Source organism: Oncorhynchus clarkii, chromosome 4, assembly GCF_045791955.1.
Source record: "Oncorhynchus clarkii lewisi isolate Uvic-CL-2024 chromosome 4, UVic_Ocla_1.0, whole genome shotgun sequence".
NCBI classification, from domain to species: domain Eukaryota; kingdom Metazoa; phylum Chordata; class Actinopteri; order Salmoniformes; family Salmonidae; genus Oncorhynchus; species Oncorhynchus clarkii.
In genome coordinates, this window is record NC_092150.1 from 52118361 (window position 1) to 52139812 (window position 21452).

The 21452-nt window shown below is 43.3% G+C and overlaps 1 protein-coding gene across 1 annotated transcript in view; it reads left to right on the forward strand.

Annotated features, from left to right (window-relative positions):
- Nucleotides 1-3392, forward strand: part of LOC139407999 (zinc finger protein 180-like) — a 4833-nt gene extending 1441 nt beyond the window's left edge. Inside the window, exon 2 of the mRNA XM_071151844.1 lies at nt 1677-3392. Within this exon, the coding sequence (XP_071007945.1) occupies nt 1677-2722 (1046 nt within the window). The 3' untranslated portion in view covers nt 2723-3392. The remainder of the gene's footprint in view (nt 1-1676) is intronic.
- The last annotated feature ends 18060 nt before the right edge of the window (nt 3393-21452 follow it).

A 21452-nucleotide genomic window follows, 5' to 3' on the forward strand; every position in this document is an offset into this window, starting at 1 on the left:
CAGTAGGTCTATGTTAATATTAGGTGAAGTTATGGCTCCTACAGTAGGTCTGTGTTGTTGTTAGGTGAAGTTATGGGTCCAATTTGGCTAACACTTAGTAGACAAACACTCATTGTCAGGCTGATGGCAAAGCTAGCCAAATAGCATTTTATGTGTTTTTTTTAAGTATTAAAACCTGTCAAGGACTGGGAACCCCGTTCCCCTAGCGAACCCCCTCCCCCCCCCCCCCCCACCCCCGCAACAGCCAGTGAAAGTGCAGGGCACCAAATTCAAAACAACAAAAATCTCATAATTACAATTCCTCAAGCATACTAGTATTTTACACCATTTTAAAGATACATTTCTTATTAATCCAGCCACAGTGTCTGATTTCAAAAAGGATTTACCAGCGAAAGCACCACAAACGATTGTTAGGTCTCCACCAAGCCACAGAAAAACACAGCCATTTTTCCAGCCAAAGAGAGGAATCACAAAAAGCAGAAATAGAGATAAAATTAATCACTAACCTCTGATGATCTTCATCAGATGACACTCATAGGACTTCATGTTACACAATACATGTATGTTTTGTTTGATAAAGTTAATATTTATATAAAAAAATCTGAGTTTACAGTCTGTACAAATGAAGTGGAACGTAGCTACCTTTCACGTGAGCGCGCCAAACCGAGGCTGTGGCACTCTGCCAGACCACTCACTCAAAGAGCCCTTATGAGCCCCTCCTTTACCGTAGAATCCTCAAAACTGTTTCTAAATCCTGTTGATATCTAGTGGAAGCCTTGGGAAGTGAAACATAACTAATATCCCATGGTATCTTCAATAGGGGCTGAGTTGAAAAACTTCAAACCTCAGATTTCCCACTTCCTGGTTGGATTTTTTTCTCAGGTTTTTGCCTGCCATATGAGTTCTGTTATACTCACAGACATCATTCAAACAGTTTTAGAAACTTCAGAGAGTTTTCTATCCAAATGTACTAATTATATGCATATTCTAGCTTTTACGGCTGAGTAGCAGGCAGCTTAATTTGGGCACGTTTTTCATCCAAGCTACCCAATACTGCCCCCTACCCCAGTTGATTTGCAACAATAACATAAACATTATATTCAGCAGGACATTCAAACGAGCCTCACAATTATAATCCAACAGTAATGTGAAATGCACTCATTAGCAACCTGCAAATGGAGGCTATTTTTTGCTGTCAGCCTATGAGAACTCCCCTGAGTTTTCCCACACAGTGGTGAATTAGTGAATAGGCACAGATCTTAATGTGAGTTTCCTTGAGTAGCACTCCTGAGACATTGTGAAAACTAAAATCTCCGCTCACCAATTTTGCTCAATAACAGGGAGGCGTTTCTGCAATCAAATTGTGTGCGCATCACCCTCGTGCCGCAATTTTAGCAAACAGAAAGTGGCCAATATTGGAGACCAAAAGTCATCTGGCGCACTGCTTAGGATGTCAACAACTTTACTAACTTAATTCTAGTTACCACTAATGTGAAAACAAGACAAAATGACTTGTTGCTGACTTGACTGTCTTAATTGTCAAATAATTTAACAGACGTCAATTGTTGTAAAACTTCATGGGTATACTCTGGGCATCACCTTTTACCTCAAATAAACAGTGGATTTTTTGTTGTTGTGGGCTTCTAACCATCTGTTTGACTTTGTTGTTCACACAGGAGAGAGACTTGATTATCTCGGGTCCTCTGGGGAGTCTCAACAACATCATGAAGCTGACAAGGCAGATCAGAGTCTCTCCAAATCAGAACACCTCAAGAAACACCAACAGAGACCCACCGGGAAGAAATGTCATTGCTGCTCTGACTGTGGGAAGAGATTCAACTCTTCAGGAGACCTTAAAATACATCAAAGAATTCACACTGGAGAGAAATCTTTTGGCTGTGATCAATGTGGGAAGAGATTTACTGATTCAAGCAGCCTGAAATCACACCAGAAAACACACACAGGAGATAAATCCTATAGCTGTTATCAATGTGGGAAAAGTTGTACTACATCTAGCCATCTAATTGTACACCAGAGAACACACACAGGAGAGAAACCTTTTAGCTGTGATCAATGTGGGAAGAAATTTACTGTGTCAAACTCCTTGATGGTGCACCAGAGAATACACACAGGAAAGAAACCTTATAGCTGTAGTCAATGTGGGAAGAGTTTTACTCAACCAGAAAGCCTGATTGTGCACCAGAGAATACACACAGGAGAGAAACCTTATATATGTTATCAATGTGGGAAGAGTTGTACGACATCTAGCCATCTAATTGTACACCAGAGAACACACACAGGAGAGAAACCTTTTAGCTGTCATCAATGTGGGAAGAGGTTTGGTACATCTAGCCATCTAATTGTACACCACCGAACACACACAGGAGAGAGACCTTTTAGCTGTAGTCAATGTGGGAAGAGTTTTAGTCAATCTAGTGATCTGACAGTGCACCAGAGAACACACACAGGAGAGAAACCTTACAGCTGTGGTCAATGTGGGAAGAGTTTTGTTCAATCTGGCCATCTGACAGTGCACCAGAGAACACACACAGGAGAGAAACCTTATAGCTGTGGTCAATGTGGGAAGAGTTTTAGTACATCTGGGTATCTGACTATACACCAGAGAACACACACAGGGGGGAAACTTTGTAGCTGTCATAAATGTGACAAGAAATTCTCAGATAAAAGACTTCTGATCAAACATCAGAAAATACATACATGAAGCAATTGTTTCATGAAATCAATGAAATATCCCACCTAGCAAAATGCAATTGAAAAGACATTGAAAAGAAGACTATGGCCGAAGTCCAAAATGCGTTCGGTTTTAGTTGAAAGTTAAAAATATGTATTTTCTGTGTTTTTTTTGAATGACTTGAAAACGACTTAATTTCAACGTACTTGCAGCATGATAAATTAGTCTGTAATCAATTTTATTAACAATCTGACATCACTCCAGTATTTCTTTACAACATTCAAATGCTAATTGTCTTTATTCCACTACTGAAGAAGCATGTCTCAAATCACCTCATATTTCAAACATTCAGCCTGACAAAAGATACATATTTTATTATTCCATGCCTCACCATTAAGTGAATTATTGCCAATACATATTAACAAAGGGGTAGTACATTTGGTTTTGATATATTTACATTTCTTGTAACAGTTAGTAATCATAGTTAATTATGCAACCAACTGACTATTTTGGGTACAATTATATTGACATTGTTGCACTGCTTTTAGAATATCAGGGATAATTCTCAGATGTGCCAACCCAAATGTACTAGAGCATGACATTGGGGACTGGGCCCCCGATCCTATAACATGCCTATCGAGTGAACCCTGAAAAGAGAAAGAAGATCCGCAGTGAGGGGTAAAGTTACTACAGATATTAAGGAGCTAGTTCTAGAAGCTAGTGAGTTGTAGGATTCTATAGAAAGAAAAAGGAGAAAATATATTCTTTTATTATGTTATTTAGAAGTGTTTTTTCTAGTTTTTAATTGTTGACAGCCAGTAGACACCATGTTTATATTGGTGAAGCATTGTAGTTGATTATAATGTGAAATGGAAGTTGTTTTTTCTGTATGTGGTGAGCAAACTTGTCCAACAAAAATATAGGATTTATTTGTTGTCTTAAGGGGGAAGGTGTTCCAGGCTTTGGTTTTTCCATTTACGTTTTGAGGCACAAATAGCTCGTTAGCACGTGGGACGCACTGATTGGCGTCACCTCTTTAGTCAGTATGTGTTACACCTGTGCTGGCTTGTCCATCTCGTTAGTGGGAAGGTGTTTCACCTGAGTTGGTCCAGGTTCTATTTAAGAGTGTCTGGCCCAGTGCTCCAGTTGTCTTGATAGATGTGGAGAGTCAACACCTTTAGTTGCTCCACCTTTTTGATTAAAGATGTTTTTATTTCAGGTTGAAGCTTCTTTCTGAAGAGAGTTTTTTTTTGAAGAAGAAAAATGAATACAAACAAGCAAACCTGGTCGGTTCCGGGGATTGGTATAGCAAATACCGTATGATTTTCATGGACTGAAAAGGAGATGGAACCTTGGGGCAGGGAAACTTTTGGAAGGACCATATTGATGGGATGCCTCAGGATAGAGGTGAAGGAAGTACTCTGCCTTCAAGGCAACCCAAATGAAAAGGGTTTTGATGTGACGTTTCACAAGCAAGAGAAACATGATGATGTATTGAAGATGGCAAAGGAAGCGGAAAGAAAAGGACCCCTGTGCCATTATGCGGTGACCAGCCTGGCAAAGAACAACTTCAGGGTGGTCACCGTAAACATGTACAATCCGCACGTGAATGATGAAGAAGTGAGGGCCTTTCTGGGGAGATACATGGACAATGTCTCCTCAGCGAGGTACCTCAGGGACTCCCTGGGTTTCTGGAACGGGAGGAGAGGGTTCCAGGCGTTACTCAGGGAGTCCCCGAAGAGTGTGGATGGCTACCTCCATCCTCCGGCGATGTTCTCCCTGGGGGCTGACAGGGGAACACTCTACTATGCACGTCAGCCCCCGTTCTGCAGGCGTTGTATGGCCTACAGCCATATCCTGGCCTCGTGCAGCGCCAAGAAATGTTGTTTTTGTGGGTCGGAAGAGCACGAGGCCAAGGAGTGTGACGAGCCCAAGGCTTGCCACGGGTGTGGCTCAAGAGCACACCTGTGGCGTGATTGCCCGCTTGTCACAGGTCATACGCTCATGCAGCTGGGGGGGAGCGGGGGATGGGGGGAGGAAAGAGAGGACGCATGCGGATTGTACGGATGGCACAGAGGAAAGGACGGAGAAGGACGAAGAAGGGAAGAAGGAAGAGGCGAAAAGAAAGAGGAGAGAAGATGGAAAGAAGGAAAAAGAAGGAGAGATTAAAAAGGTGGAAGAACGTGGAGGAGCAGAGAAGAGGGAGAAGGGGACAGTGGTACGAGAAGGAGTGGAAGAGGGAAGGGGGACAGTGACGGAGGAGGGAGGGAGGAGTGGATGTGGGAGGGGAGGGGGGGATGGGGGGAAGGAGTGGGGGGACAGCCTGCCAGGCTTCCTCAAGGTCGAAATGAGGGATTTGGTGGAGGGGTTAGCGGGGATGGGACGTTGTGTCTCCCCGCTACCTCCTTCACCAAAGAAGAAAGGGATAAAGAGGGGGAGCTTGGCAGGAAGTGAGAGGGAGGGGGGTGGGGAGGGGGGGGTTAAGAGAGTGGCAGGAGGGGAGGGTAATTTGTCCTCCCGGTTTGCCTCAGCCCCTTGCATTTTAGTGGATGACTCCAGTGAGGGGTCGGTGGGTTGTTTGCTAGAGGGATCCCAACTCCTGTTTGGGGAGATGGGGTCCCCTATATGCAGCCCCGAGGCAAACAGGGAGGGGGGGATGGTGGGTGGGGAGGGAGAACCCAACACACTGCCTGGATAATGGGTTGGGATGGAGGACGGGGGAGCGTCAGGAGAGGAGAGGACGTCCCCGCCGGTGGAGATGGACCAGGGGAGCATCGGGTGAGTCTCCTGGTTTTTCTTTGGGTTTTGGGGTTTTTATTTGTTGTAAATAATTAAATGAATAGTTCTGTTTCTTTTTTTAGTCTAAATGTTAGGGGGTTAAGGGATAATGTTAAAAGGAGGGCGGTTTTTTGTTATTTAGAGGGTGTGGGGTTTGATTTCTGTTTTTTACAGGAGGCTCACCTGAGGGATGGTGGGGATGTGTGTAGATTTAAGAGGGAGTGGGATAAGGGGGAATCTTTTTGGGGCATAGGAGGGGTGCACTCAACAGGAGTTGGGATTTTGTGTGGGCATAGAGAGGTTAAAATAGAGAACACTTTTGTAATAATGCAGGGTAGAGTTTTGGGGATAGATGTTAAGTTTAGAGAAGCTAGATATAGGTTAATTGGGGTGTATGGGCCACAGGTGGCGGCAGACAGGAGGGAGATGGTGGACTGTCTGGCGCCCCTGTGTGTTACAAACAGGCACTTGGTGATAGGAGGAGACTTTAATATAGATTTAGGGTTAGGCGGTGATAGTAGTGCAGGTGCCATCTCTGGGCTAATGGCTTGCCATGGTCTGGTTTATGGTGGCCTGCACACTACTCCGGCAATGGTCGGTCCTACATGGCGCAACTCCAGGGGGGTTGCGCGGAGGCTCGGCTACATTTTTGTATCCAGGTCTTTGGGTCAGTTGTCTGGGCGGCTGTTGCCTGTTTTCTTCACGGATCACGACGGGGTGTTCCTGCAGGTGGGGTCGCCAGTCTGCCTCTTCGGTAGGGGGTACTGGAAGTTAGATCGGGATATACTGGAGGAGCAGGCTTTCGTTGACGCATTTTTTTGTTTCTTTCGGAGGCTTGACGGCCTCCGGTCCATGTGCGAGGGGGTGTTAGAGTGGTGGGATTTAGTCAAGGGGAGGATAAGGGCTTTTATAATAGGATATTGTAGAAGGGAAAAAAAGGGAGGAAAGGAGGGAGGTGGATCGTATCCAAAGGTTAATTGAACTCGAGTACGAGGCAGGCAACCTCGGCGGGTCGATTGACTGGGAGAGATTCGCAGCCCTAAAGGCGCAGCTCAGGGAGCTGCAGGAGCAGAAGGCTCGAGCTTTCCTGGAGCGTGCGCATAGTGGCTTTCTAGAACATAATGAGACTTGTTCCGCTATGTTCTTTAAGTCGGTTAGGGCCAGACAGAGTAGGAAGGTAATGAAGGGAGTTAGGGAAGAAAATTGTAGTATGGTAAGTAAACCAGAGGAAATGGTCAGGGTGACAACTGATCATTTCCAAGGTTTATTTAAGGAAAGGGAAATAGATGTAGAGCAGGGAAACGTGTTTTTAGAACACTTGTCCCGGCGGTTGCCAGAGGACATTAGAGACGTGATGGAGGCCCAGATCTCACTAGAAGAGGTTGAGAGCGCTCTTAGGAGGATGGGAAAAGGGAAGGTGCCTGGGATGGATGGGCTGCCGGCTGAGTTTTACCTCAAGTTTTGGGGTATACTTGGACCAGTGGTTCTCGAAGTCTTGAAGGCCATCCTTGAGACGGGGGTCCCGGGGGGATCAATGGCTGTTGGTGTGCTGTCACTTCTTTATAAGAAGGGGGAAGCAACTGACCTTGGCAACTGGCGGCCATTGACCATGCTGTGCGTAGATTACAAGATTCTTGCAAAGGTTTTAGCAGACCGGTTGCGCACAGCCCTTCCCTACGTCGTCCACGAGGATCAGACGTGCGGGGTAGAGGGCCGCTCCATAAGATGGAACCTACAGTTGATCAGGGATTCCATCGCTTGGGTTGAAGATAGAGGGCTGCCTTTAATGGTAGCAGCGCTAGATCAGGCGAAAGCTTTTGATCGCGTGAATAGATATTTTCTATTCAGGGTGTTAGGTAGATTAGGATTTGGGGAGAAGTTTATAGGATGGATCCGTACTTTATATGTCGGAGCGGGGTGTCGAGTTAGTGTAAATAGTCACTTAGGTGACGTTTTTGACCTCTCGTCTGGGGTCAGGCAGGGATGCCCACTCTCGGCTCTCCTCTTCGTTCTGTACATGGAGCCTCTGGGGGCTGCCATTAGGGCAGACACAGGGGTGGAAGGCTTGTTGATCCCTGGAAGCGGTGGGCTGCGTGTTAAGATGACGCAGTACGCCGACGACACTTCCTTGCTGTTGTGCAAGGACTCGTGCCTGACAAGGTCCCTTGCCATCTTTGGGGATTTCACCCGAGCGTCGGGAGCAGTTCTGAACCATGCAAAGTCTTCCGTCAAGTTTTTCGGAAGATGGCGCGGTAGAACGGATGTGCCTGGGGGGTTATCTCTCTGTGAAGGGGCCCTGAGGATTCTCAGGGTTCATTTTGAGACCTCCGGCTCAGCGACGCTAAACTGGAACGTGCGTATCGCAGTGGTACAGAGGAAGCTAGCAATGTGGAAGGCTAGGTATTTGTCTTTTATGGGCAAAGTCCTGGTCCTAAAGGTGGATGTGTTGCCGTCTCTTTTGTATGTGGCATACATCTATCCATTGCCGGCTTGTCTGAGGAGGCCTCTAGTGAGGCTTGTGTTTCAGTTTATGTGGAGTGGCAGGTGCGAGTGGGTCGCCAGGGCACGCATGATCTGTCCCATCGGGGAGGGAGGTAGGGGGGTACCACATTTCCCCCTCAAGCTGGATGCCATTTTTGTTTCTTTCTTGTTGACGGAGCTTGCTCGTCCGGTTATACACCCGTCCGGTTACCTCCTGCGGGTGTTCTTCTCGTATAAGGCGAGAAGCGTAATGGTGTGGTCTAACGCGGGTCCTCGGGCGGAACAGCTGCCGTAGCATTTTGGCCATGCGGCCAAGTGGCTGCGTGCGCACCCCGAGGTTGAAGTTGCCCGAGTAGGTTTAGACCACAGGCACCTGTACGAGGAGGTCAGGCAGGCAGGGAGTCCTGCGCCTGTAGCGGGCATCTCGTCAGTGGTCTGGGAGGGAGTGCAGGCGCGGGGCCTGGACAACAGGCTCAAGGACCTGAATTGGTTGGGCCTCCATAAGTGCTTGCCGGTACGTGCCATCTTGTACCGGTATAGTTTGGTGCAATCCCCCACCTGTCCAAGATCCTCTTGTGGCAGGGAGGAGACTGTGCGCCATGCCTTCTGGGACTGTGCCTTTGCCGGACTAGTCTGGGCTAGGGCACGGGTAATGCTAGGTGTGGTTAGGAGTGATTTTGTTTTGACATGGGCTAGGCTAGAGAGAGGCGTAGGGAGAGCAAAGGGAACGAATAGGGACAGGTTTCTGCTGTGGCTTCTCATGAGTCTCTTTAAAAAGGGACTGTGGGAAGCCAGGCACAATTTAGTCAAGACAGGGAGAGATTGGGGGGTGGAAGGGATAGTGAGAAGGGTGGAAGGTGATTTGAGGGGGAAGATGAAGAGGGAGGAGAGGAAGTGGGGGAAGCATGCGGCACGGGAGAGGTGGAAAGGGGGTTTAGGGCTGGGAGTGTTAGAGTGAGTTTGGTAAGGGGATAGATTAGGGAAGGGGAGATAGGGAAAGGGTTAGGTATTGGTTAGGTATGACGGGGAGGGACGATGCTCCCTTGAGGTTTGTTTTTGTTTGATGTTTTTGTAAATATAATTAATTAAGAATGAATGAGAATTATGATTTTGTAATAGTATGAATGGTATTGATTGTAATAAATTATTTTAACCACCACCTTTTTGGTTTGCTTCCTGTCTTTAAGTTTGGTGTGGGTTTTTCTTTTGTTTTCCTCTTCTTGGGCAATTTAGTGGGTCTCATGGTGGGTGTCTTTTAGGTCCCAGTTGTTGTTACTAGTCAACTTTCAGTGGACACCCAGTGTCTTTCTTCTAAAAAACAAGCTAATATTTTGAGTTGGATATTGCATCCAATTAATATTTTAATCAATGGCAATGTTCATTAGTCTTTCAGTTGTTAGTCTTCTGTTTTTTATCCTCTTATGTTTGTGTACTAAATAGTTCTGTTTTTTCATTGGTTTTGATTATTTTTTTCCTGTGAAGCCGTTGTTGCATCCATGTCTGAATTTTGCTGTATAAATAAAGCTTGATTTGATTTTAACATATTGCAAAACAAATTAATCCAATGACTGACCAATCAACAGACTCTTGCAAAACCAACTTATCTTAGTATGAAAAACAGTATAAATGCAGATATATTAATCTTACACTGTCAAAATAGTGCATGGTATGTACATTTAGTATAAAAAGCAATAGTATCTCATTATGCTAATCTATTTGTGGGTTTGTTTTAGAATAATAGACAGGAATTCGCTGTTACGCGGAGATAGCGTCCACCCTACACCCTTAAAAAAGAGCCTCCCCATCAGCCAATACAGTCGCAAACGTAGAATTTGTAGTACACATAGTGACTATGACAAACAAGCCGATTGTCTGGATGAGCGTTTCAGACAGCGTGGTTACCTAGAGGAATTGCTGCATGACACAAGGGATCGTTATAAAAGTGGTGGAAAAAGTACCCAATTGTCATGCTTGAGTAAAAGTATAGATACCTGAATAGAATGTTACTCAAGTAAAAGTGAAAGTCACCCAGTAATATACTGCTTGAGTAAAAGTATTTGGTTTTAAAAATAAGTATCAAAAGTAAATGTAATTTCTAAAATATACTTTGAATCATTTCACATTCCTTATATTAAGCAAACCAGACGGCACCATTTTCTTGTTTTTACTATTTACGGATAGCCAGGCGCACACTCCCAACACTCAGACATATTTTACAAACGATGCATTTATGTTTAGTGAGTCAGCCAGATCAGAGGCAGTAGGGATGACCAGGGATGTTCTCTTGATAATGCGTGTGTTGGACCATTTTCCTGTCCTGCTAAGCATGCAAAATGTAACGAGTACTTTTGGTTGACAGGGAAAATATATAGAGTAAAAAGTACAATATTTTCTCTAGGAATGTATTGAAGTAAAAGTTGTCAAAAATATAAATAGTTAAGTACAGATACCCCCCAAAAACGACTTAAGTGGTACTTTAAAGTATTTTTACTTAAGTACTTTACACCACTGTAAAAATATGACCCAGGATGACAGCCTCACGCCCAAACCTCCCTGTCCTCCAGACGAACACGTTCAATGCTTCCTTCAGTACTCCCCAAACCTCCCCTCCCTCCAGACCAACATGTTCAATGCTTCCTTCAGTACTCCCCTCCCTCCAGACCAACACGTTCAATGCTTCCTTCAGTACTCCCCAAAACTCCCCTCCCTCCAGACCAACACGTTCAATGCTTCCTTCAGTACTCCCCACTTGGTAAACAGTTTGACCACATCATTAAAAACACTGGAACATCTTGATCACTGATCCACAACTGGAGAAGACGTTTAAAGAACCCCAGAGGGTTGTCTTCAGACACGCCCCCAACATCAGTCAAATGGTGGTGAGGTCTGATCTTCCACCAGTCCCATGTAGTACCTTCCTAGACAATGTGCTGGACGGTAATTATAGATGTGGCCGATGCTCCCAGTGTAAATTTACTAACAAATGTACAGAGTTAGGTTGGCTGGGGGTAAGCTGATAGCTGATTTGGCTGACATGCTTAAACATATGTGGTTCTAATGACAATTGAGATGTACAAACTATGGCATAGGGGGACGACGAGGATAAGAGGCAATCAGTCATTTAGATGAAGACATTAATGAGCGAGCTAAGACGGACGTAGTCAATATTTAGAAATGTACAGTGACAGAATTCAGAACATGGGCCGTTCTTACAGTGTCCTCACTGTATACCAAGTCAGAACCGTAGGATAAATAAAGGCAATGAAAGCTCTTACAATATTCAATGATTACATGTATCTAAAACAGGTTTTTGGTTACCTGTGCACCACCAAGTCAGAACAGTAGGCGAAATTAAGAGGGGAAAATAGACCACATTATTAGGGTGAGAAACATGGTCTACTAACATCTTACGACACCACATACAGAGTGGCAGGTAGCCTAGTGGTTAGAGCGTTGGACTAGTAACCAAACGGTTGCAAGGTCGAATCCCTGAGCTGACAAGGTAAAAATCTGTCCTTCTGCCCCTGAACAAGGCAGTTCCTAGGCCGTCATTGAAAATAAGAATTTGTTTTTATCTGACTTGCCAAAATAAAGTACGCTTAGTATTAGTATTACTTTCTTAGCTACAGTATACATATCTCCCTAGCATATTACAGCATTTATGTAGCAGCATACAATATATTTTTGACTCACTTTTTTTTCTGTGCTCTCTTGAACAGGAAGTTGTCCTTCCTGGGCAAATTCTGCCATCAAAGTCTGTCGTTCTCTGGATTTATGGTGATTTCAAGACAACTGGTAACTCAGAAAAAACAAGGTTGAATCCTGATGATGTCAGTGATCTTCAGGTCGTAGCTCTAGAAAGAGGCCCGAGTTCCGGTTTTACAATTCCCAGTTGGATGACTGTTCAAAATGTATTTTTCCCAGTTGGAGCTTGTTTTTTCCAGAGTTTCCAGTTGCCTTGAACTCACTGGAGTCAAGTTTTGCAAATCATGCTCCATTGACAGAATGGACAATGTTGAATGTTTATCATTATCAACTTGGAAAAGAGACCCTTAATCCCAGATTTGGGACAACACAGCCACTCCACTGAATAGCAATGGCCGATGAGCACCGATACGTTTTATGTATAATTTCTCTTCATTATTTCTCTTCATATGACAAGTAGATTGTGGACTTCATTCATAATGAGAACTGCTAGCTAAGATTTTGAAAGTATGATGTTGACATGATCAGTCCAATCAAAGCTACTGTAGATATGTGATTTGACATAATTTTATTTGTGGTCAATTACCTTTTATTTGATTTATTTCACCTTTATTTAACCAGGTAGGCTAGTTGAGAACAAGTTCTCATTTGCAACTGCGGCCAGGCCAAGATAAAGCATAGCAGTTCGACATATACAACAACACAGTTACACATGGAATAAACAAAACATACAGTCAGTAATACAGTAGAAAAAAAGGGGGGAAAAGTCTATATACAGTGAGTGCAAATGAGGTAAGATAAGGGAGTTAAGGCAATAAATAGGCCATGGTGGCGAAATAATTACAATATAGCAATAACCATGACCTTGAGCCTTCTTGGATGGTCCCTTCAAATGTAACTCTATGGCAGCATCGAAGGTGCTTGGCGGTGACGTAGTGTCCTCATGAGTGAACGAAAACTTAGCCAATCATGGCGCAACTAGAGAGCATTACCAACACCTACGCTCCGTATATTCCGCTGGCTGCCCCACCACCACAGAAAGCACTGAGCTAGGCTGAAACACCTGCATTTTGGAGCTCCCTTACTCAAGAAAGCAAAAAGAGTCCATGTTTGTATGCGGCTTTATTAAGTCAAATATATACACTACCATTCAAATATACATATATTTTAACATTGTTTGCCAACTGATATGTGACACGTATTAAAGCCAAAATAACATGCAACATCTTTATTTTTACTATTTTCTACATTGTAGAATAATAGTGAAGACATCAAAACTATGAAATAACACACATGGAAACATGTAGTAACCAAAAAGTGTAAAACATATATTTTCCAACAGTATTGAAAGACTTCCCACATATGCTGAGCACTTGTTGGCTGCTTTTCTGTCACTCTGCAGTCCAACTCATCCCAAACCATCTCAATTGGATTGAGGTCGGGTGATTGTGGAGGCCAGGTCATTGGATGCAGCACTCCATCACTCTCCTTTTTGCTCAAATAGCCCTTACACAGCCTGGAGGTGTGTTGGGTCATTGTCCTGTTGAAAAACAAATGATAGTCCCACTATGCACAAACCAGATGGGATGGCGTATCGCTGCAGAATAATGTGGTAGCCATGCTGGTTAAGTATGCCTTGAATTCTAAATAAATTACAGACAGTGTCACCAGCAAAGCACCCCCCACATCATCAAACCTTCTACTCCATGCTTCACGGTGGGAACCGCGCATGAGGAGATCATCCGTTCACAAAGACACAGCGGTTGGAACCAGACCAAAGGTCAGATTTCCACCGATCTAATGTCCATTGCTCTTGTTTCTAGGCCCAAGCAAGTATTTTCTTGTTATTTGTGTCCTTTCTTTATTGAATTTTTTATTCCATTTTTTATATATATATTTTTTAGCCCTTTTTCTCCCCAATTTCGTGGTATCCAATTGGTAGTTAGAGTCCTGTCCCATCGCTGCAACTCCTGTACGGACTCGGGAGAGGCGAAGGTCGAGAGCCGTGCGTCCTCTGAAACACAACCCAGCCAAGCCGCAGTGCTTCTTGACACACTGCCCGCTTAACCCGGAAGCCAGCCGCAGCAATGTGTCGGAGGAAACACCGTACACCTGGCAACCATGTCAGCGTGCATTGCGCCTGCCCCGCCACAGGAGTCGCTAGTGCGCGATGGGACAAGAATATCCCTGCGAGCCAAACACTCCGCTGACCCGGATGACGCTGGGCCAATTGTGCACCACCCCATTGGTCTCCCAGTGGCGGCCGGCTGCGACAGGGCCTGGACTCGAACCAGGATCTCTAGTGACTTAGACCACTGCACCACTTGGTGTCCTTTTAGTAGTGGTTTCTTTGCAGCAATTTGACCATGAAGGCCTGATTCAAGCAGTCTGATGTTGAGATGTGTCTGTAACTTGAACTCTGAAGCATTTATATGTGCTGCAATCTGAGCTGCAGTTAATGAACTCTAATGAACTAATCCTCTGCAGCAGAGGTAACTCTGGGTCTTCCTTTCCTGTGGCAATCCTCACGAGAGCCAGTTTCATCATAGCGATTGATGGTCTTTGCAAATGCACTTCAAGAATCTTTCAAAGTTCTTGAAAGTTTCCATATTGACTGACCTTCATGTCTTAAAGTAATGATGGACTGTCATTTATTTTTGCTTATTTGAGCTGTTCTTGCCATCATGTGGAGTGATTAAAGTAAACCAAAGTTTTGGAAATACATAATGCCATCTAACCAAATATCAAAGAATGTTAGCTATATGCAGTTATCTTAGCCAGCCAGCTAACATTAGCTATTTAGCCAACTAGCTATGGTCATCGAGCTGGAGCCCAAGTGATGGAGACCAGTTAGAACCCAACTAACAAAACCCAACTTAAACAAAACTGCAGATCAGAAGAGCAGAGACAAACAGAATGGTGGCAGGGAAAATCCCCAACATCCAAAATGGATACATTCCAGATGTCAGTCAGCTAGCACGCTAGCAGTAAGCCAAGGTGGAAAAAGTTACAAAACTCCCATAGTCTACTTCACAGAGAACATGCGGAAAAGTAGTGATGGGGAAACAAAGCTTTTTAAAGTATTGTCGCTTTCCAGCCTATTGTGTCAAAAATAGGTTCATTACTCAAGGCTTTGAGAAACACCTAATTTAGAACAGCCACGTTTGTATAGATGACGTCCCATACGCAGTAGCGTGTGCGCAGTGTAGCCTTTCTGTAATCTACTAAACCAATGGCTATCAAAACTGGGATAATACGCTGGCTGGCGTTCATGAGTTTAGAAACATATACTTTATACATTTGTCATAAATTACATGCAATGACAGGACACACAGTGTGGATGAATGATCAGTAGTCAACAGGATATAAATAGCACTCCTAAAGAAGATGCATTTTCCAGTTAGTTTCCAACTTGAATGGAAAACTTTAGCTAGCATATAACATCCATATGGAAAACTGAGATTCTGCAAATAACATATAAAGAGAGGCTTATTTGGCACCAAACCAACAACAGTAGTTACTAAAACATAAATTGCTAATGTACAATGTAAAAGGTGGATTTTATGATTTAATGTCAACTTTATACATTTCTATCCCGGGACCATTCATTTTACCCACAGCAATTCTCCATTAAAACTTCTTGTGACTCTCAAACCCGGATCCGGGAGCGTAATCATCGCCTGACACTAATTAGCATAACGCAACAGACATACATCTTCCTAGAAAATCTTCCTATTCATGAAAATCACAAATGAAATATATTGAGACATAGCCTAGCCTTTTGTTAATCACACTGTCATCTCAGATTTTCAAAATATGCTTTACAGCCAACGCTAGACAAGCATTTGTGTCAGTTTATCATAGCCTAGCATAGCATTATGCCCTGCTAGCAGCAGGCAACATTTTCATGAAAATAAGAAAAGCAATCAAATTAAATCATTTACCTTTGAAGAACTTCGGATGTTTTCACTCTGGAGACTCCGAGTTAGATAGCAAATGTTCCTTTTTTCCCAAAATATTATTTTTTGTAGGCAAAATAGCTCCGTTTGTTCTTCACGTTTGGCTGAGAAATCTACCGGAAAATGCGGTCACTACAACTCCTAACTTTTTTCAAAATTAGCTCCATAATATCGACAGAAACATGGCAAACGTTGTTTAGAATCAATCCTCAAGGTGTTTCTCACATATCTATTCGATAATATATCCACCGGGACAATTGGTTTCTCATTAGAAGCGATTGCAATAATGGCTACCTCTGTACTTTACGCAAGATTTTCTGCGGGAGCCATCATGTGACCACGTGCTCAATGTGGTCCCTTACGGCTATTCTTCAACATAAATGCGTAAAAAACGTCACAATGCTGTAGACACCTTGGGGAATACGTAGAAAGCGTAAGCTCATTCGTAGCCCATTCACAGCCATATAAGGAGTCATTGGCATGCAGGGCTTTCAAAATATGGGGCACTTCCTGATTGGATTTTTATCTGGGTTTCGCCTGTAACATCAGTTCTGTTATACTCACAGACAATATCTTTGCAGTTTTGGAAACGTTAGAGTGTTTTCTATCCATAGCTGTCAATTATATGCATAGTTGAGCATCTTGTCATGACAAAATATCCCGTTTAAAATGGGAACGTTTTTTATCCAAAAATGAAATACCGCCCCCAGAGTTCCAAGACCTGCTGTGGATGACCCAGAATCCCATACCTTTATCACTGAGGTGGAACGTTTTAAATTCCTTCTTCAACCTCAGGAGGCTGAAGAAATTTGGCTTGTCAAGTAAAACCCTGACAAACTTTTACAGATGCACAGTCGAGAGCATCCTGTTGCGCTGTATCACCACCTGGTAAGGCAACTGCCCCGCCCTCAACTGCAAGGATGGTGAATACAACTAGGTTACTAAGGCTTTAACCACTCTGTATTGTTACACTGGTGAGTAAAAACTCATGCTTCCTACACTTTAACTTGTTGTCTGAAGATAAAATAGACATTTTACTCAACTGCGTTACCCACTCCAGTCAACAGATGGAGATGTGGGACTTTAAGGCAATGCTGCTAGTGTGACGTATAATCTAGTGGACGGAACGCTTCTTTCAACAGCAGCAACAGTTAGTTAGCCACCTCGGTAGTTTGCTACCCTAAATAGCCGAACCAATAAAGCTCTTTAGACACTTTTATGTATATTAGCCACTGAATTTTCAACCATCTTCTGTCGTCTATTTATTCAGATTTAATTTCATATTTACGGTGTTGTTGTTTTTAGTCAGTTAGCGGACTGGTTAAATTAGCATTATCCTAGATAGCTAGCATTCCCGACCATGCGGTCACTAAGCTACTCTCCTCCTGCTAAAGAAGAGGAGGATATCACAGTAAAACAAGAAGTAGAGGGTGAGGCCGTTACTGTGAAAGAAGAAAAAGACGCGTTCAGAGTGAAAGAGGAGGAGGATGTTACAGTAAAAGGAGAGGAGGATGCAGTTTATGGAGTGAAAGAGGAGGGGGAGATGACTGTTACATCGAAAAAGGAGGAGGAAGAAGAGGAGGAAACTGAATATCTGTGCTCGATTTCCCAAACGCATCTTAAGGTGTCCGATGGTTCTAACGGTGAACTTAGCCATAAGATGGTTTTGAGAAACCGTTCCCTGATTAACACTAGTAAGTACTGTCTTAAAAACAGAGGCACAAACTCTGCAGTTGTTGAACTGATGTGTGGTGTTAAAGGGGAAATATGCAATAGCTACATCCATATTTAAACATTTTAAACATGTTTATTTATAGCCATTGATTCTTGAAGAATATAACATGCCCCATGAGCTTAGTTCAACTGTTGTACCCCATCGGAACTCCAAATAAGCTTTTTTTACTCCAATGTTTAGAAACAATGTAAATCAGCACTGTATAGCCTCAACATGGTTAAAACTATAATATTGATATCATGGATGGTCAGTCCTTGCATCCATAGGTCTGTCTCTGAATTTTGAAAGTAGTTACATTTCTCCAACCCCATCATCATCTTATTACCAAAATAGTGGTGGAATGACAGATTTGTTATTGTTTGAACTGCAGATTGCTGGGTTGTGTGGGTTTTATAAACAGCAACAAAATTGCTGCCCAGAGGCTTGGTTTGGTAAACAGCTGAGGGATAGGGGAATGAGAAGTGTAACCACTCTCAAATTCATAGAGAAAACTATTGTAGCAACCGTAACCCAACACCTAGTGACCTCGTCAAGAAGTTCAGACATCTTGGCGTAACAGTTATAAGGTGTTCGCTTGAGAGTCGCTGGACCCAGGTTTGAGTTCAGCTCAGGGCTACCCTTTGAATTCACTACACTAGGAATACAAAGACTTGCCATCCATGAGGTCAAAATTATCGTTTTAAACAGATTTTGAGGCTGTATAATATATTCTATATGCAGTGTCTGCTGCACCACTCGGGAGCCACAAAATCATGTTCTAGTGCTGTCCCCAACTAAAATACATATTGTTCAACCAAGTGTCTGTCATCTGTTCTTTCTACCAATCGCCCCATGTGTTTTTTATAAAATCAACTATACGTACTGAACTTGTCTGATGCTTTAAACATTTTGTTTGATTAAATAATTAAGACACACAAATGACTTGAAGTCATAACTAGAGGGAGCCAGGCATCACTATAACCTAACCAGAGGGAGCCGGTCATCAACGTAACCTGGCCAGAGGGAGCCGGTCGTCAACGTAACCTGGCCAGAGGGAGCCGGTCGTCAACATAACCTGACCAGAGGGAGCCGGTCGTCAACATAACCTGACCAGAGGGAGCCAGTCGTCAACGTAACCTGACCAGAGGGAGCCGGTAAAAACAATCAATCTATCATAATCACTAGTTAACTACACATGGTTGATGATATTACTAGTTTATCTAGCGTGTCCTGCGTTGCATATAATCGAAGCTGTGCGCATTCACGAAAAATAACTGTCGTTGCTCCAACGTGTACCTAACCATAAACATCAATGCCTTTTTTTAAATCAATACACAGAAGTATATATTTTTAAACCTGCATATTTAGCTAAAAGAAATCCAGGTTAGCAGGCAATATTAACCAGGTGAAATTGTGTCACTTCTCTTGCGTTCATTGCACGCAGAGTCAGGGTATATGCAACAGTTTGGGCCGCCTGGCTCGTTGCAAACTAATTTGCCAGAATTTTACGTAATTATGACATAACATTGAAGGTTGTGCAATGTAACAGGAATATTTAGACTTACCCGTTAGATAAAATACAGAACGGTTCTGTATTTCACTGAAAGAATAAACGTTTTGTTTTCGAAATAATAGTTTCCGGATTCGACCATATTAATGACCAAAGGCTCATATTTCTGTGTATTATTATGTTATAATTAAGTCTATGATTTGATAGAGCAGTCTGACTGAGCGATGCTAGGCAGCAGCAGGCTCGTACGCATGCATTCAAACAGCACTTTGGTGCATTTTGCCAGCAGCTCTTCGCTATGCTTCAAGCATTGAGCTGTTTATGACTTCAAGCCTATCAACTCCCGAGATTAGGCTGGTGTAACCAATGAGAAATGGCTAGCTAGTTAGCGGGGTGCGCGCTAATAGCTTTTCAATCGGTGACTTCACTCGCTCTTTGAGTAGTTGTTCCCTTTGCTCTGCAAGGGCCGCGGCTTTTGTGGAGCGATGGGTAACGATGCTCCGAGGGTGTCTGTTGTCGATGTGTTCTTGGTTCGAGCCCAGGTAGGGGTGAGGAGAGGGACGGAAGCTATACTGTTACACTGGCAATACTAAAGTGCCATTAAGAACATCCAATAGTCAAAGGTACAGTGGGGAGAACAAGTATTTGATACACTGCCGATTTTGCAGGTTTTCCTACTTACAAAGCATGTAGAGGTCTGTAATTTTTATCATAGGTACACTTCAACCGTGAAAGACGGAATCTAAAACAAAAATCCAGAAAATCACATTGTATGATTTTTAAGTAATTAATTTGCATTTTATTGCATGACATAAATATTTGATACATCAGAAAAGCAGAACTTAATATTTGGTACAGAAACCTTTCCTTGCAATTACACAGATCCTACGTTTCCTGTAGTTCTTGACCAGGTTTGCACACACTGAAGAAGGGATTTTGGCCCACTCCTCCATACAGACCTTCTCCAGATATTTCAGGTTTCGGGGCTGTCGATGGGCAATACGGACTTTCAGCTCCCTCCAAAGATTTTCTATTGGGTTCAGGTCTGGAGACTGGCTAGACCACTCCAGGACCTTGAGATGCTTCTTACGGAGCCACTCCTTAGTTGCCCTGGCTGTGTGTTTCGGGTCGTTGTCATGCTGGAAGACCCAGCCACGACCCATCTTCAATGCTCTTACTGGGGAAGGAGGTTGTTGGCCAAGATCTTGCGATACATGGCCCCATCCATCCTCCCCTCAATACGGTGCAGTCGTCCTGTCCCCTTTGCAGAAAAGGATCCTCAAAGAATGAGGTTTCCACCTCCATGCTTCACGGTTAGGATGTTGTTCTTGGGGTTGTACACATCCTTCTTCTTCCTCCAAACACAGCGAGTGGGGTTTAGACCAAAAATCTATATTTTTGTCTCATCAGACCACATGACCTTCTCCCATTCCTCCTCTGGATCATCCAGATGGTCATTGGCAACTTCAGACAGGCCTGGACATGCGCTGGCTTGAGCAGGGGGACCTTGCGTGCGCTGCAGGATTTTAATCCATGACGGCGTAGTGTGTTACTAATGGTTTTCTTTGAGACTGTGGTTCCAGCTCTCTTCAGGTCACTGAGCAGGTCCTGCCGTGTAGTTCTGGGCTGTTCCCTCACCTTCCTCATGATCATTGATGCCCCACGAGGTGAGATCTTGCATGGAGCCCCAGACCGAGGGTGATTGACCGTCATCTTGAACATCTTCCATTTTCTAATAATTGCACCAACAGTTGCTGCCTTCTCACCAAACTGCTTGCCTATTGTCCTGTAGCCCATCCCAGCCTTGTGCAGGTCTACAATTTTATCCCTGATGTCCTTACACAGCTCTTGGTCTTGGCCATTATGGAGAGGTTGGAGTCTGTTTGATTGAGTGTGTGGACAGGTGTCTTTTATACAGGTAACGAGTTCAAACAGGAGCAGTTAATACAGGTAATGAGTGGAGAACAGGAGGGCTTCTTAAAGAAAAACTAACATGTCTGTGAGAGCCGGAATTCTTACTGGTTGGTAGGTGATCAAATACTTATGTCATGCAATAAAATGTAAAGTAATTACTTAAAACTCATACAATGTGATTTTCAGGATTCCGTCTCTCACAGTTGAAGTGTACCTATGATAAAAATGACAGACCTCTACATGCTTTGTAAGTAGGAAAACCTGCAAAATCGGCAGTGTGTCAAATACTTGTTCTCCCCACTGTATATGAAATACAAATGTATAGAGAGAAATAGTCCTATAATTCCTATAATAACTACAACCTAAAACTTTTTACCCGGGAATATTGAAGACTCATGTTAAAAGGAACCACCAGCTTTCATATGTTCTCTTGTTCTGAGCAAGGAACTTAACTTTTTTACATAGCACATATTGCACTTTTACTTTCTTCTCCAACACTTTGTTTTTGCATTATTTAAACCAAATTGAACATGTTTCATTATTTGAGGCTAAATTTATTTTATTGATGTATTATAGTAAGTTAAAATAAGTGTTCATTCAGTATTGTTGTAATTGTCATTGTTCCAAATACATTTTAAAAATCGGTATCTGCCTTTTTGGTCCTCCAATAATCGGTATCGGTATCGGCGTTGAAAAATC